This window comes from Podarcis erhardii (genome assembly GCF_964252035.2).
Source record: "Podarcis erhardii genome assembly, chromosome: 8".
Lineage (NCBI taxonomy): Eukaryota > Metazoa > Chordata > Lepidosauria > Squamata > Lacertidae > Podarcis > Podarcis erhardii.
In genome coordinates, this window is record NC_138499.1 from 44,730,915 (window position 1) to 44,748,071 (window position 17,157).

Below are 17,157 nucleotides of genomic sequence, written 5' to 3' on the forward strand. Positions count from 1 at the left end.
TCCACTGTATAGGATTTCAACCTTTGTTTTATTCCCCCCCCCCCAAACAACAACATGAATTAGACCTTTTCCGAGAGATGAAGGCGTAGACCATCTCAGGGCCTGGTCCAGCTGGACTTTCTCTTGGCTACCACAGTTGTCTTCTAACAGCTGTCCTAGGGGAAGGATCCTGATCACATTTATATGTTGATATTGCTTATTGCATGTGAGTGTGCGGACACACATCGTAAAGTAATTTGCTATTTCCTGTAAGCTGTCTTGAAAGAACTTTTATCCAAAGGCAAGCTAAAAATAATTGAAATAAATCTGATTTTGGAATTGAGGAAAGATTAAAAAGCAATGTGTGATATGCCATTGCAGCAGGGATGGGGTGCGTAGGAGGGATCATCTGTTCAAAGAAGTAAACAGCAAACATTTCACCAGTTTTGTGCAAGCAAAATATTTCTTTCAGTTTGGGCCTGGTTTGAAGAGAAGGATTGACTGATATGTCGGTGAGATTGTTGTTTCTTTCAAAAGCATACTATCTTAATGTGACATGTACAAAGCTATGTCAAGTTAACATTCAAAGGCCTCTAATTAAAGAGGGGGAAGTTGTGTCTAGTTCAGGGTATCAGAGTGTTCAGTGATTGTGCTGCGGGTAAATGGAAGGACTTCTCTGTTCACCTTGGTGTTACTTCCTCCCACTAGCTAGAAAATATGACTTTTCTACCCAACATCAAGCAGGTTGAGTAGAATAGGCCAGTGGTGGTGAACCGATGGGATGCGTGCCAGAGAGGGCACTCAGGGCTCTCTCTGTGGGCACACGCACCATCGTCCCAGCAGGGCCTTAGCTTCCATGCCGGGGCTGGGGGAAGAGGAGGGTTCGCACCATCCAAAGCCTGCGGCACCAGGGCCTGGGAAACAAGCGAGGGGCTGAGCAGGTATTGGCTTTTGATGTGCCAGGGCCTCCCACCAGTCTGTTTTTCCTACTCAGGAGTAAGCTGCCAGTTTCTGAATGTGCAGAAGGGTTCACCCAGAATAGTTGGTTTCATTAGTAATCTACAGTCGTTGTTCAGTGAAATGAGGCTTGCAGTCAAAATATTTTTGCTTTTGCCACAGAACAAATAATCTATGAAATTTATTCAAACAGCTGTAGAGAATAATATTTAAAAATTAGTGCAATGACTATCCCCTGTTTATTTATTTTTTAATGATCTGCAAATTGTGCATTCCACTGGCAATCTGTTATTTATTTTATTCTCTTGTCACAGGAATATTGTAAGTACAGTGGTACCTCCGGTTACGAACTTAATTCGTTCCAGAGGTCCGTTCTTAAGCCGAAACCATTCTTAACATGAGGTAGCACTTTTGCTAATGGCGCCCCGCGCTGGTGGCGCACGACTTTCGCTCGCATCCCAGGGCAAAGTTCGCAACCAGGAGCATCTACTTCCGGGTTAGTGGAGCTCATAACCCGAAGCGTTTGCAAAGAGGATACTATGTAACATGAGGTTCCATTGTAGCTTTCACCAATTCAAAATACTGTTAAATCTAGCTACAGACTCAAGAGCTGCATGCACTTGTTGTGCTTTTGCCCTTGTTTTCAAGTGCCAAATATTAGCATATCCAAGCCTGAACTTTTGAAAGGGTTTCTCAGTGTGACGTCTGCTGCATTCACATGCATGAATTTACTAGACAATATTTGATTGAAAGGGCAGATATCTGAAAAATAATGAAAATTTCTTAAAGGTTGTCCAGATACGATGAAGCTGACACTTCAGCCACTTTTTATAATACAAGTCAATGAACTGATAAAATATGCCTCAGACTTTATTATTTTTTATTTATATCTCTTCTGGTATAGTGCTGTAAATATATCTATGCTATTCGTGATGTTCTCTCAGAACGCTACAGTTGCCATAGTTTACCTATTCACGTATGAAATTAAAAGCCTTGCTAATAAAAATAGAATAAATTTTGTACATTTGATTTGACACGTGTTCTGCTTTATAGCTGTTGGAGTTTTAATCTTCTGTCGGCTGAAAAGATTATCTGTAGAAGGGTAGAAAACATGCCTAAACTGAGGTCTCTTTCTCTCTTTAATAAGATGTAGGGGAACATGCAAAAATAGCTTTCTAACTGAGCCCATCCCCACTCTCTCCTGGCTGACTTGGAGATGGGTGGTTATAAACTGAAGTAGATTGAGGCCAGTGCAAATTTCAGCAGTGCCCTTGGCGACATCAAAATTTGGCGCCTCTCATCTTCCAGCTTACATCATAGTTGTGGCACCCCCTGCAGTGCCCCCAAGGCTCCACATCCAGTTTCCTAAATCCACCTCTGGTGCTGGTTCATGGCTGAGACTGCAGAATAGACTCTGCGAAGGTGCCTTTTATCCCACTGGTGCCTTTGCACAGCTCAGTCAGTCTTGCCTCCACCAGTGTGATTCCCCAAGCAGCCCTCCTTACCCCCATCCCACATCATTCATGAGGCTCTTCCAACCTTCATGCCCCAAACAGGAAAAGAGATGGTAAGGGCACAATGAACTGCACCAAAGGGTACTAAAGGAGCTTGTGGATGTAACCTCAGAGCCTCAGAGAGTCCTTGGAGAACAGGTGAGGTCTCTGCAGCCTGGAGGTGGGCAAATGTTGTCCCTATCTTCAAAAGGTGGGGGAGAAGACGCAGGCAACTACCAACTGATAAGCTTGGCATCAATACCAGGAAAGGTCCTAGAACAGAAAATTAAACAGTCAGTCTATGAGCACTTAGAAAAGGATTACTAAGACCCAGCATGGGTTTCTCGACAACAAGCCATGCCAGACTAATCTCCTTATTTCGTTGATAGAGTTACAAGCTTGATGGATCAGGGGAATGCTGTGGACATAGTATATCCTGATTTCAGTAAGGCTTTTTACAAAGTGCTCCATTATATTCTTGTGGAGAAGCTGGTAAAATGTGGACAGGATGAGGTAACTGTTAGGTGGTGATAAAGAAAAATAGGGGTAGTTGGCTTTTGCTGCCGACCTCCCCTGAGTCTCCTAAGTCCATGATCGGTCAGAGATGAATTGATGGAGACAGGATGCAGTGAAAGCAAGGCAAATCTTTATTTTTCTGCTGCAACAGAGTTCCCTTCCCTCCTAGCAAGGAGGCAAGAGAAGAAACATCTATTTTAAGGGTTTGCATTTTGGCGCAGAGAAGGACATCCCCTCTATAAACAGTAAGAAATTACATCACACATAAGGTGGGGTTACTGTGGCTCAGGCAGGCCAAGGTGTGATATTCCTGAGGATTTAGCAAGTTTACATAGTTCCAGACACAATTTACACAAAACATTAGCATTTGATAAGACAGTCAGGATGCCCATCAGACATCCCTCAATGCAGAGCATCTGGGCAAACAATGACAATTAATACAAAGGAGGCTCATAGATATAGGAGAGGAATCCCTTCAGGAACTTCCCCTGACTGCTATCTGCCTACGTGTTCTCAGGCAAGGGGGATTAAGGAGACAGGAAATATTAAGAGTCTTTAGGAGAGCCAAGATGGCTTTTGGATTGCTATCCTATACTATTTTAGACATGTGGTTTATATACTTATGTAAGTGTGTTTACCTTGTGCAATTATCAACATTTATTCTATATTTGAGACCTAGAATTCCTATAACAGTGGTTCAGCTGACTGGACAACCAAAGAGTGCTCACTAACCGTTCCTTGTCATTGGATGCGAGTGCTATTTTAGGCTGCATCAACAGAAGTATAGTGGTCAAGTGAAGAAATAGTACTATTACATTGCTATTACTATTATTATTATTCTCCTCGTCTCCATATTTTGAGAGCTTGTGAAGATGATGGATAATTGTATATAGGCTAGGGTACGGTATATCTTAAGGAGGATTGTCTCCTCCCATCAAATCAGCTGAACAGGTTCTCCTTTGGGTCCTTGCTATATCCAAAGCACAGTTGGTGAGAGCCTTTTAGGTGACAGTACTCCAACTGTCGAACTCTGTCCCAAAAAAGCCATCTGGCACTCACTCTAATGATATTTTTTATTTGTCATTGGTTAAAGTTTTATCAATTCCAAAATCAATTTGTAGTTTGTATGGCTGATGTCCCTAATATTTGGAAGATGAAGGAGAAAACAAACTCCACATGTTCTGGCCTTAAACTTTTCTGTGGAACTTTTATTTTTGCTTCCTCTTCTATTCAGAATGCTCCAAACTTTTTTATTATAGATGTCAGACTTCTGACACTCTTAATTCTGTTATAGAATCCAGGGCATTGCCTTCCATGACTGAAGTGCTCCTTTTGCCCACCAAAGACTTTGAATCCACAAAACTGGTGAAAGAGACAAGGCAATCCTTGTTGATTTGGACCCCCTTCTCCTCCTGCAACCCCTAGCACCACCTCTCACTTTTCCAGAGGGATCCCCGCCCAAGTCCCAGCACAGTGTAAGAGGTGGTGCTGGAGGCATCAGGGGCAGAGAAGAATTAGCAAAAAAACCTCTACGTGCGAGATCATCCTCTAAGTGGTACTCTTAGTTTACTAAAATTAATAACTATATGGCATTCATATTTAAAGCTGCTTTTATTGTCCAGAATCATATGTTTGGATACGTGTATTTGTTTGTATTGCTGCTTCTTTGTACTGAAATTGCATTTATTATTCCCCTCTTCTTTCAATTTCGCAAGCTTAGAAAAAGTTCCACATGAGTATATACAGACTTATACTTGCCATCTGTTTGTTAAATAATCTGAGCACAAGAGAGACTTGAATCTCTATACTTTGTCTGCATTAGAAAACAAAAGCAGTCATCTAAATACAAGCATTATTGTTTCCCCTAAGATGCTTGCTCCTTTCTGTTACATTTTTTCCGCTAAAATGAAGACAAAAGAAATGTCAGTGCTCAGGAAGATTTTGTGTCAGTATGTGGTAGGGGCATGAATTGAAAAGGATCAGTGAATCAGATGTAATTTGGGTTATGTTTGAGATACCAAATCTGTGTTTTGCTGACGGCCACTATTCCTTTTTCTCCTCCCCGAAAAGCTGCATAGGCATTTCTATCAAACAGAAAGAACTTTATCCCTGTTTTCTTTCTGGCATGCCTATGATGACTTTGTTCAATGAGCAAAGAGGATTATGGGAAGTGGAACTAGGTGGGTTGTTTGAGTAAAGATGTGTAAATGACTTTCATTGTGGATATGAGGACTGAACATTCTTAGGATAGTATTTTTCCCTTTCAGGTAGCTTTTAAAAATAGTCCATTTATCTTAATCTAATTAGCTCAGGTGGGGAGGGAGACACATAGAATCTAAAATGTCATTTTAAAAAGTGGCTGCAAGTCATGGTATAACATCAAGATTCCACATTTTTTATCGTCACAAAAAGAAAAGAAATTCTTGAAAATGCACTTTTGAAAAATAAAACTACAGATTTTAACTTTTTCCCTCCTGTACAAATACCTAGATACTGCAGCTCAGGGATATCAAGCCTTTTTGGACTAATGGGCAGATTTTGAAACTTGCTTCCTTGGAGCAGGAGTGGCGTAACATATAATGGCTGCCGTGGGTAGTGGTATAACACAAAATGGTTGCCATGAGGAGCGTCGCATCACACAAAATTAGAGAGACAACCACCCACAAAAACTCTATGCTTATATTCCCTGCTAGTTCTAATTATCAACATCTCTCTCCCTGTACCTCCCCCCTCCCTCTCACACTGTTCCTATCTAATAAAAACAGGTAGCATTCCTCAGTTACCAGCAAAATATAGAAAGTAACCACACCACTCTCATGTCATATAAATCACTTAGAAGGTACCTGCACATTTTGCCACATAACTTTCTTTCTAAGATGGCTACAGACTTTACTTTTTGAAAAAATGATAGCTCAAAGTCTGGGGCACCTGCCCAGGGGCACCCCTAGAATTCCTCACTGGCACCATGACATCCACAGGTGCTGAGTTATCAACCCCTGCCCTAGCTGATTGAAAGAGTGCATTTATTCCCATCTACTGATTTTATTTCACTTTAAAAACAAACTTAACCTGTGTATTGCATTACTGTATCAATCTTTAAACATCCGTTACAGTGCAATCTCTTTAGGAAAATGTCACAAAACTGTAGTAACATGATTTGTGAAATTGATCTAACTTATCATTGACATTTTGCCATAAGAAATTATGCCAAATTTGAAAAATTGGGGCAAAGGTTTCCCGAGTGTATCAAAATATGCAGTAATTCTAAACTAAATAGTAGTTCATGTCTTTCAACTTTTGATTTGCCCAATGGAGATTTTTTTATATATATAATCCCGTTTACCGGGGGGGGGGGGATTATTTAATCTGTATTCTCAGAAAAATATTTCTTTATTGGCTAAATTCTCAGAACCACATTTGAAATAGTTGCATCAAACAATTATTAGTGCTAGGAGGCCAAAATAACCAGTACATTAGTTGTTATATATGCTCACATGCTCACATGCATACCATACATTTCATAGAATTGTAAAGTTGGAATCTTTACTCAAAGGATCATCTAGTCCAACTCCCTTCAATGCAGGAAAAACACTTTAAACCATAGGGAATCCAATGTATATAATGCATTTTGATTTTTTTAAATGTCTTGCAATATTGCATTTTTATGGACATTTGCCATTTTGTACACAAATTTTTAGTTGGAAAATGGCATCACAGAATTTGGAGGAGTGCAAATTTCAAAAGCTACCTTTGTCTCAGTTTGCATATTGTTCTGGGAAGTGAATTAGACCAGTCCTTATAAAAATGCAATCTGAACCAAAATTGTTCTTCATCCCTACTACCAAACTGCATTACATTTTACATACAGTTTTATACTGTATCTGTTTGTTTGTTTGGTTGGTTGGTTGGTTTGAAAAAAATCATAACTGGCAGGAGGACTAATCAGAAACATAGCACATGGGAAAGGGAAAACTTTTTGTTTTCACAGCACCGTCCTAACTAAAATTCTCCCTTCCCTGACATTCCTGTTTGCATGGGAGGGCAGCTGTAACTTGTGACAATGACTGCTTCCCTTCTGTGTCAAACAGCTATTTGGGAGGGGGTGTCAATCTAGAAGAAAGGGTTAAATCTCTCTGATCTTGATATGCCCCTCCTCAGCTTCTGTTTACAGTTTAAAAAGAAGCACACAGTGTCAAACTCTCTTTTTAATATAATATTTAGTCCTTAAACACCTTCTTCTCCTTCTTTTCCTTCTCCTGTTGCATCCAAACCATTGCCAAATCCTCCTGCTTCAATGTCTCTCGTCTGCTGCCTGATCATCACCATGGAGTCATTGACTGCAGATCATTTCCCTTTATCGTCTATTACTTCTTCTATCTGTTTGGATCTCCACTGCTTATGGTATCACAGTACCACCCAATATACATAGCTGCAACAATGCTTGAGCCACTGCTGTTACCGTAGCATCCTTCATTTGACAGCCTGGACAAATCTCCCCTGCAGTATAATCTCATTATAAAAGATTACCACCAAATCTTTGACATTTAGGATTGCACTAGCCTTGCTGTTTCCATGGTGAGAGATTTATTTAGGATAGCACTTTGCTGAATTATTCTCAGTCTTGTGTCCATCATGTTCCCAGTGTTCTCTACCTAATTTTATAGTCCGTAATAGATTTCAGTGACAATGGTACCTTGGTATTTTCAGTAGCACAATCCCATACATGTCCATCAGTAGATCACCTGGCAAGCAGAACACCAGTTTTGATGTTGTCCTAGTTTGTTGTTGACTGCAGTACAGAGAAACTCACATATGGGTTTCCCCATCACCACCTTCCCCTTAAACATAAGTCTTCCAAAATTAGACAAGTATTCTTGTTGTGCTATTGGGGTTGTTGGTCAAATAAAAGAAATTGCTTGGCTTGTACAAAAAAAAAGTAATATATGCACTTGAGATGCAATGTGATTATTATTGCTGAACATACACTTTAATTGCCTGATAAATGAAGCTGGTTAATTGAAGATTATACTAGTAAGGTACATGAGATTAGAGACAAATTTTACAAGTGCTATGAATTATTCATATCATTAGATATGAGTGTAAATGGTTTATTTCTCTGGTGTAATCTAAACGAGATTGCATGCTTAGTACTTTGGGTTTTGTATTGTACACCTCAGTACATACGGTTTCACAAGAGAACCCTGTATAATGCCATAAGACTCAGGAACATAGTTACCTTTGTGTTGTTGAATAAATTATTTTGATTTTTCCCCACTGTTGGGTAACTTTGTGTCAGTGTCATTAGATAATGTGAACATATGCCCTTTGAGTTATAAGTGTGAGAGATCAGATGGGGCAGATCCAACCCACAAAGTTTTGTTTTTACATTGTATGACCCAAACAGCATGGACTGATTTCTGTTGAATATTTGCTGAGAAGCAATTAACACAGCCTTTTAGGTACATGCCATCTTCTATCTAAGCTGACAGCTACATTTAGTGATGCTCATAGTGAAACAGTTGTATTAATGGCCTATCAAGAACATGAATGAACACTGACTACTCAGCCTGACTAGGTAGGGCTTATTTTTATTTACTTATTATGTTTGAGCCAAATCCTTCCTCCAGGGAATTCATGTGACGGAAGCCGTTGCCTTAAAAGGTTCAATTCCTTCCTTGTATTTTGTAGGCTGATTTAAGGCCTTCCTTTTGCGGGAGGCCTTTTTTATTTAGTTGGGTACTAGTGATGCTGACTACTGTTGAGCCAAAGGTAGAGTACAGAAAGATTTTGTGGAAAAGTTCCACCGGAATATAAAATTCTACCATTTAGATTTATGGGGATGGTGGGTTGACTTTGTGAACGGTTAACTTAAGGAAACTTGATTTTTATAATTGTCTGTGGTGACTAGGATCATCCATATGACCAGAACAGAATACATCTGCTGTCACTCAAATGGGCTTCATTTGTACACCCAGCTCTTGAAAGTTGGAGTGACCAGGGCAAGCGCAGAGGTAGAAAATACATACACACCCCAGAGAGATGGAATTAAGAAACATAGACCTCTCCATCCCCATTTTCAAAAGAACTATCCTATTTTGTGGATGCTTATGCCTACATAATAGATGTTCCCCATTAAGTGAGCACACCTAGGCTGCAGTCCCAAGTATTCTCTCTCTGTAAGTTCCATTGAACTTAAATATATTTCTGAGCATACGTGCAAGGCCAGTGAAAAATGAGGCCACTCTGACTTTCCTGCAATCCTCCCTGAAGCCTCTTAAGAAAAATTGCTGGCTTTTCATCTATCTTCTTTTAAAACATCATTATTCCACAATGAAAAGAATTCATTGTGGAAGTGAAACAGGGTCACCCAAAAATAATATGCTGATTTCATACTCGGGGGATTCCCTAGGTATGCAGAAGTATATCTGCTTGTAAATTAAAAGGGGGGGGGGTGACTTTGTGAACTTCTGGAACCTATGGTATGTTGAGGACCCAAAGATGAGAAAATTACTAGGGAACTAACTTATTGTCTGGAGAGGGAGCTTCAGAGTTCATAGTGAATGCTGTTTTCTCCCAGGGAAGAAGTGAGAGTTCTCACATAAAACAATAGCTGTGATGGGACATCAGTGTGCCCCATCCACAAACAATAGTTGGCATTTTTTTCCTTCTAACTCTGGTCTTATTTCATGAGAAAATGATGTGGTTTTAGTTTAAGAAACACATTGCGAATGGCACTGCAACCCATTATCTCCATTTTTCGGTTTTGGGAGGGAATAGCCCTGACACTTAGCCCACTGTTTTACTGGAGGTTAGAGTGAGGCTAAAGAAACAAAAAAACCACAAAAACAAACAAACAAACAAAAAAAAAACCAGACAGATTGTGTGAGTCAGTAAATTTAGTCTGTGGCTGAAGACTATTGAGCTATTCAGGTTAAAAGTATCACTTTAAATAGAAGTGGCTAACCTGCAAATCTTCAGGTGTTGTTGGACATTGAGTCCCATCAGCCCTAGCCACCATAGACCATGTACGGCCAACAATAATGGGAGATGGAGTAGTTCAGCAGTAGATGGCTTGCCACAGGTTCTCCACCTTTGAGTTGGAAGGAAGGAAGGAGACCTTTCTGAGGCCCTGCCAGTGTATTGTATGCTACAGGTAAGGGTTCAGGTGAGGAGGATTTGGATTCTGAAGTTAAAAAGAAAAAGAAAACCTCTCTACCCCATGCTATACTTCCATCCCTCAACCCAGTAGTGCTCAGGTTTAGGGCAGGGTCTTTTATACTTGTACAGTATAGCACAATGGGGGGGGGTGTATCTAGTCCAATCCTTCAAACAGAACTCTTGTTAGGTTCTGGTAATGCACTGCATCATTTTATTACAGGTCCCCAGTTAGAATGTTGTGATTCTGAATAATAAGGTTTTTTATTTTATGTTATTTTTCATTCTTTGCTATTCATCTTGGCTATTCCTATTACAGTGGTACCTCGGGTTACATACACTTCAGGTTACAGACTCTGCTAACCCAGAAATATTACCTCAGGTTAAGAACTTTGCTTCAGGATGAGAACAGAAATCGTGCAGCAGTGGCGCAGCGGCAGCAGGAGGCCCCATTAGCTAAAGTGGTGCTTCAGGTTAAGAACAGTTTCAGGTTAAGAACGGACCTCCAGAACAAATTAAGTTCTTAACCCGAGGTACCACTGTACAGTGGTGCCTTGCAAGACGAATGCCTCGCAAGATGAAAAACTCGCTAGACGAAAGGGTTTTCCGTTTTTCCAGGTGCTTCGCAAGATGAATTTCCCTATGGGCTTGCTTCGCAAGACGAAAACGTCTTGCGAGTTTGCTTCCTTTTTCGTAAAACCGTTAATACCCAGGGAATCCGCGCTCCGCAAGACGAAAAAATCGCAAGACAAAGCAACTCGCGGAACGAATTAATTTCGTCTTGCGAGGCACCACTGTATTCTTAAATCATTGACTGCCTAATAGAGTTATGGCAGAGCCAAATTTTGCCTAAACAAGTTCAGGCTACAATTCTTTACAGCCCATGACATCCCTCCTCTTGGATTGCTTTACATGGCTGTTGTAATTATTACTAATATAATGTACTGTAGATGAAACCCACTGAATGAATGCTATTATGGTGATTAATAAGTAATCATATCAAAGCTTGAGCTGCTGAATGAATCACACTTCTTTGAGGTATTATATTTAGAGAGGAGCCCTTGTCAGGGAAGTTATGGCAAAGCATTTAAAAACAATGTTTAAAATAGTATCTTGAATCAGTTTGTAGCTGGTAATTTATTTGGGTACTGTATATAACGATCAGTAACATCGCCTTGGTGATTTTTGTGCTTCAGTGATCACAGCACACCAGGTAAAGAAATATTTTGGTGGAATATATGCAAAACCATTTATTTTAAGATAGTTGCTATATGTTATAGTGCTGTGACTAACATGCACACCCCTTTCAATTTAGTTCAGGAAAACATCAGCATTAATAAAGTCTATTTCTATAGAGGAAAATGTTTCTTATCTGACCACTAATACTAATTGAAAAATGATAATTATTCTTTCTTGCTGAATGCTGAGACATATTAAGGTTACTGATTTGAATCATACTTTCAAGGCATACAGGGGAGCAAAAATTGTCCACAACACAATATATAATTTAATTATAGCTAGTTATATATATCAGTATAATTTGTTAATGTGTACTCTTTGCAGAAGAGAATTATTCTGCCAGGGCACTGACAATTTTATACATTTTCAGCAAGGGACTGTCAAAAGAGAACCATTTTCATTGAATTTCATAGCATTCAGTTGCCTGAAGGAAGAATATCAATGAGGAAGGTACCAGCTTCATTTTTTAGTTATTCAGCTATATTGATATATGGACTAAACAAAAAAAAAACAAAAAACCCAACCGTAAACCTGTTTCTTAGAAGACCCCGTCTATGACATTAAAACCATCCAGTTAGAATATTCCTCTTCCGAAACACACAGCAAAATGATGGGCACTTAACAGTGAATTAGATTTCTCTTTGAGATGGATGTTTTTAAAGCCGTAAGCTCTGTAGTTGCCAATATTTTTTTCTGTACTTTTGCTTAAATTTGTTGGGTTTTTCAGTGGTTGCTTACAAAGCCACTCATGTAATCTGCAGTATGTTTGTGGAGATGCCTGATGTTTTAGGTAGATGTCCATCCTGAACTTGTGTAGGAGTAAGCACTCACTCAGCCTTGTTTGATTTCATTATTAGAGAGAATTGTTCAGCATTTATTCTGGCATCAGTATATTTAAAGGACACAACTTCCCAGCTTTGAATTGAAAGGGAAGATGGGAATTGTTTTGCTGGGGCAAAACCAGTTTTAAAAAACCTGCTGCCCTTTTCTTTTTTAAAAAACAACAACATATTTTTTATTAAAGATTTATTGGTTTACAAAAGTATGTACAATGTCTCTCTTCTTCTAGCCTTTTCATGCTTTGGAACAGAAAAGGAGGGAGGAAGCTGGAAATGTTGGGGTTGGGATTGGCAACTACAATTTGGGACTTTGCCAACGAAGTCCAACCAAAAGTTCTCATTAATTCAACAAGTCTTGCATTTGACACCTTTCTAGGAGATTGTGGCTCATAGATAATGCATTAATGGGAAATTGAAGTTCATTTTTTAGTTCCTTTCTTACTCGCTTATTTATGATGGTAAATTAACAGTGGGGTACTTGTTTTATAATACTAAAAGATGGGAAGTTTTTATTTCGTCCTTGGAAACAGAATTTAAATACGGGATAATGTTGGTTTTGGACAAATTGCAGCAAATAATCCAGGTTAAACTGGGATGTGGTTTCTTTACACCACTTTTAAACTGGGATGCGTGTTGTTTTTTTACACCAGTTTGACCCTTGATGTTGTGTTTTGTGTTTTTGCAGTAAGGTTTAGAAGCTGTGAAGAAAGCAGAAAAGTCAGTTTTGAAAGCAGTGCACCATCAGAGTTTAGAGTGAGTGAAGATGGCGTGGTTTATGCAGCTAGAAGCTTTCAGATTTCTCCAGGACTTACTGAATTCCTCTTATATGCTAATGACAAGGAAACCCAGGAAAAGTGGCAAGTAGCTGTGAAACTAGCTCTTGAGCCGGAGGATTCAGTTAAGGTAAGAAATTGGCTAATAGGTCTTTGAAGTTACATTGGTTTAAAATTTTATCCAAACATCTTAGGTTAATCGGTAACTAACATAATTGTTAAGCTTAAAAAATAACATTCCTTAATCTACTTTTTTAACTGGGAAACTGTAGTCCGTTAAGAATGCTAAAGTTATTTACATTTGAGCTTTGTGGTTGAACAGGGTTGTTTATATATTTATACCCAAATTTAAATTGGAAGAGACCATTCTTTTATTTTAAACCCCCTGGAAGCATTACAGTATTTATTCAAGCAGTTAAATAAACCCACAAAATAAACAATTCTCTACGCTGATCCATCAATCAAATTTATTACACTGGAACTACAGATTTACAGCAGAAGCAGGAAAGTGATTCTGGCAGGGAATGTTGGCTTTGCCTTGGCCCTCCGTAATCAAGTGGGGGGGGGGAGGTGAATCATTCATTGTGGCTCCAGTGCCACTTGCCCGGAGAAGAGTCTCCCCCTTGTGGAAATTGTTCCAGGCTAAGCTGCGGGAAGGCGTTGCTCAGCCTTGCTCCCTCTAGGAAAGGAATATGCATTATTTATGGTACTTACCCTATTCCTTTGAGCTGCTCCATCATCTTATAAAAGATATTTCGGACATTTTATGTTGATAGATTGAGGCAAAATAACATTAACAGCCACAGGTGTAAGACTTAAAAAAAGTGTACTCTTAAAAACAGATGGATTTAACCGATTCAAGGGAAACTGTAGCTCCCTGGAACCATCATGAAGTAGCTCATGATTTCACCCTTAAATAATCTGCAGACATCCTGAGCTTGGGCAAAAGCTGGTATAGAAAACCTTAATGCTAGTAGCCCTCTCGCCGACCAGCTTCCTTGCACCAATGCTGCACACTGCCTCCTCCCACTGGCATGAGTTTTTTTTCCAGTTATTGCAGGTTAGTCCTTGAATACTATCACCTGCACCATAGGGGCTTTTTCCGCAGTTACAAGATGTCCTATTTGCACTTGCTTTGCTAATTGCAGGATGTTCATGACTCCTTGAGTTTTGGAGGCATCTATGCAACCTGCTAACTTTGAAATATCTTTTGTATTCAAGTGCATGCCTCCCAAGCAGTAAACAAGGCATTATACCATAGCAGAAGGTATCCTTCTGAGCCCGCCAAGATCCTTCCTTCCTTCCTGGGACTGCACAGATCAGGAGTGTAGATGCTGTTACCGTATTGACCACAATACATAGCTGGTGAAATGTGTTTTGATTGGTGCATCACCAGTTCTGCAGGCCTGCTCTAAGCCAGTTCTCTACATGCACCCTGCCACTGGAATTATTCCATTACCTAATTTACAGCCAGATCCTAAGCACTTTTTTTCAGATGTAAGTCCCACTGAGTTCAGTTGCCCTTGTTTTCCAATAAATGAGCTTAGTAGTGCAACCTTAGCCTTCTTAGCCAGCCCAATTAGGATGCTTTGTGTGGAAGAGTCAGGATTACTTATGCATTATAGTTTAAAACATCTGGCTTCCGTAACGTTAAAAATCCATTATTTCGTTCTTCAGCACAATTAACTGAGCGTACACAATATTGTTCCTAAAGGTTCAAAGTAGGACAATCTCCTTTTCTTTCTCCATATGCAGAAATGAGTTAGCATGTTTGCATGCACACAGGCAACAAGAGCTAAAAGCCAGAACGCTTACAAATGCAGAGAATTGTTGACACCCTGCAAAGATTAATGCCCACTGTGCAAAGTGGGTCATCTACAGCATCCATCATGGCTGACATAGGTTTAAAATAATTACAACATTAATTCTATGGGATTTAATAGGGTCATAAATATTTGAGACATTCCTTACTACTATGTATTAAACTTCCCTTGGAACTCAAATTATATTTTAGCACACCCAGATCTAAATTTAATGTACAGTAGCACATTACCTGAACTGTAGCTCCAACTAATGAGAAATATCTAAAGGCATGCTATTAAATTCTGCACAGTATTAACTAGTCTCCAGCTGGACTATAAAGCGTATATGGTAGTTTACACAGCACCAAGGTATAATAAATTGTTTAAAACTCCATCTTCTTTCTACCAGCACCTTGCTAAAAAACAAAGAGGTTGATAGTATTTTACAGGGAAAGAAGTGTATTGCATATAATTTTTATACTGTGTCATGCTGTGAATATTGTTAACAGTTTAGGGTTATGCACAACGTTTTTAACACATTAAAAAAGCACACTATGAAAAATTAGCTAACCAATTCAGGTTCTAATTTCTGTTTGCTTTCATTATCTATCATGGAAAGGAGCAAAAGAAAATGGAAGACATTGTATTTCCAAGACACCAAAATAAGCACATTGGCCATCTGCGAAGACAGAAGAGAGACTGGGTCATCCCTCCAATCAACTTGCCAGAAAACTCCAGAGGGCCCTTTCCTCAGGAATTAGTTAGGGTAAGACTGAGAAGAGAGGAATGTCTATGACAAATATATGGCAAATTCCACCGTAGAACAAATGAAACATGGTGGGCACTAAATCTCTTTTTCTTTACTTGTTTGCCAAGGTTTAGTTTGAAAGTTCTGTGTTTCCCCTGCAGTAGTTGGTGAGATTGAAAGCACATCCTGTGGTTGCAATATCCTTTGATTAGCCTCTGGGAAATGCAAAATTAGTTACTTAAATCTGAAAGTAAGTGTGGAAGAAAATGATTTTTCACATACGTGATTTTAAATGGGATTCCCCCCCCCCTACACATGTTTTCATAACTGCAATATACAAATAAGGCTGTTAGGAATGAAGATGCTATTGTTTCACAGCAACACAGTGCACCCTGTTCTGAAATACCAGCGAAACTATGAGAAAAGGCATTTTCAGCTTCAAATGCAGAAAAAAAGCTTTTGTTGCCCCCCCCAGCCAAAAAACAAACGTAATAGAACTGAAAACCCATTAATTTTTCACCTTTTTTATGCTAGGTTTTGAAGCAAATTTCACAGATAGGGATAGGGATGGAGCTAAGTGGGTAAATAAAGTGTTTAATGTCTTCTGAACTTAAATCATAAGGAGAAACTTGAGGTTTGTGCATACTGTTTGGTGCTGTGCATCGAAATGCTTTACTTTATGAGTTCAGAGTATCTCAGACAAATTAGCTAGTGGTGTGCAGCCAGACTCTGCCCTTCTATGGCAAAGGTCTCATACACACAGCTGTGGAGGGGGCGTGTTTTGAAAGTAATTATAACATTGTTGGCAAACCACCTGTCTGGTGTACTTACATGTCTGAGCACCACAGTAGTTATTAGGAGCGAAAATAAAAGCTGTGGTGCATGAGATAGTATTTACATGAGGAGAGACATTCTAATACCACACACTGCAAGGGCTCGCTGTTGTTAGGAAATTATGAAGGCAGCCAGGAGAAAGATGAGGCTGGTCATTTAGGGAATATAATGACTAGCCAGCGAGAGGAGTCAGGAGGAGTTTCACCAGTTGGTGGTTTTGTAGGTTGCTGCACAGCTGACTGTTCCTCTATTGAGAAGTCTTGAAAACTTCAGATTCGGCTTAAGTTCCTCAACCTACTCAGAAAATCCCTTGTATGAATATAGACAAGGTAAACCACCAGAGTTTGCCATCCTGGCAGTCCTGGGTACCATGGTGCCTGTGAAGGTTTCTGTTGGGTGGATGCCCCACAGCCTTTGAGCTTTCTTCTTTTTAAGTAAGCCTCTAGACCTCCTAAAAAAGGAAGCTATGGGGCCAAATATGCAAATACCTTCTAAGCAATGTCTGTGAAATGAGAGCGGTATAGGTAGCTTGAACGTCTTACGCGGCTTCCTCTTGAGGGCAAGAAGCTCTTGCAACCAATCGGAAGCTTCACCTCTGTTGTCTAACGTTTCGGAAGTTGAACGTTCTTCCGGAACGGATGACGTTCAACAACTGAGGTTTGACTGTGCTGAGGAATGCTCCCTGCTCTTGTTAGACAGCAACAGCATCAATGTGCATCTGAGTTGGTCCATAATCAGGAGCTGACTTCCCATGGTGAGCATGAGGTTGTCAGGGGTGGTTGTCTCTGATTTTCTGTTGTGCCCCACTCCACATAGCAGCCA

General features: G+C 39.7%; 1 protein-coding gene across 1 annotated transcript in view; it reads left to right on the forward strand.

The window, feature by feature from the left end:
- CDH2 (cadherin 2) overlaps positions 1 to 17,157 on the forward strand; it is a 122,888-nt gene that overhangs the window by 77,414 nt on the left and 28,317 nt on the right. Inside the window, exons 3-4 of the mRNA XM_081873667.1 lie at positions 12,864 to 13,081; positions 15,373 to 15,519. Of these exons, the coding sequence (XP_081729793.1) occupies positions 12,864 to 13,081; positions 15,373 to 15,519 (365 nt within the window). The remainder of the gene's footprint in view (positions 1 to 12,863; positions 13,082 to 15,372; positions 15,520 to 17,157) is intronic.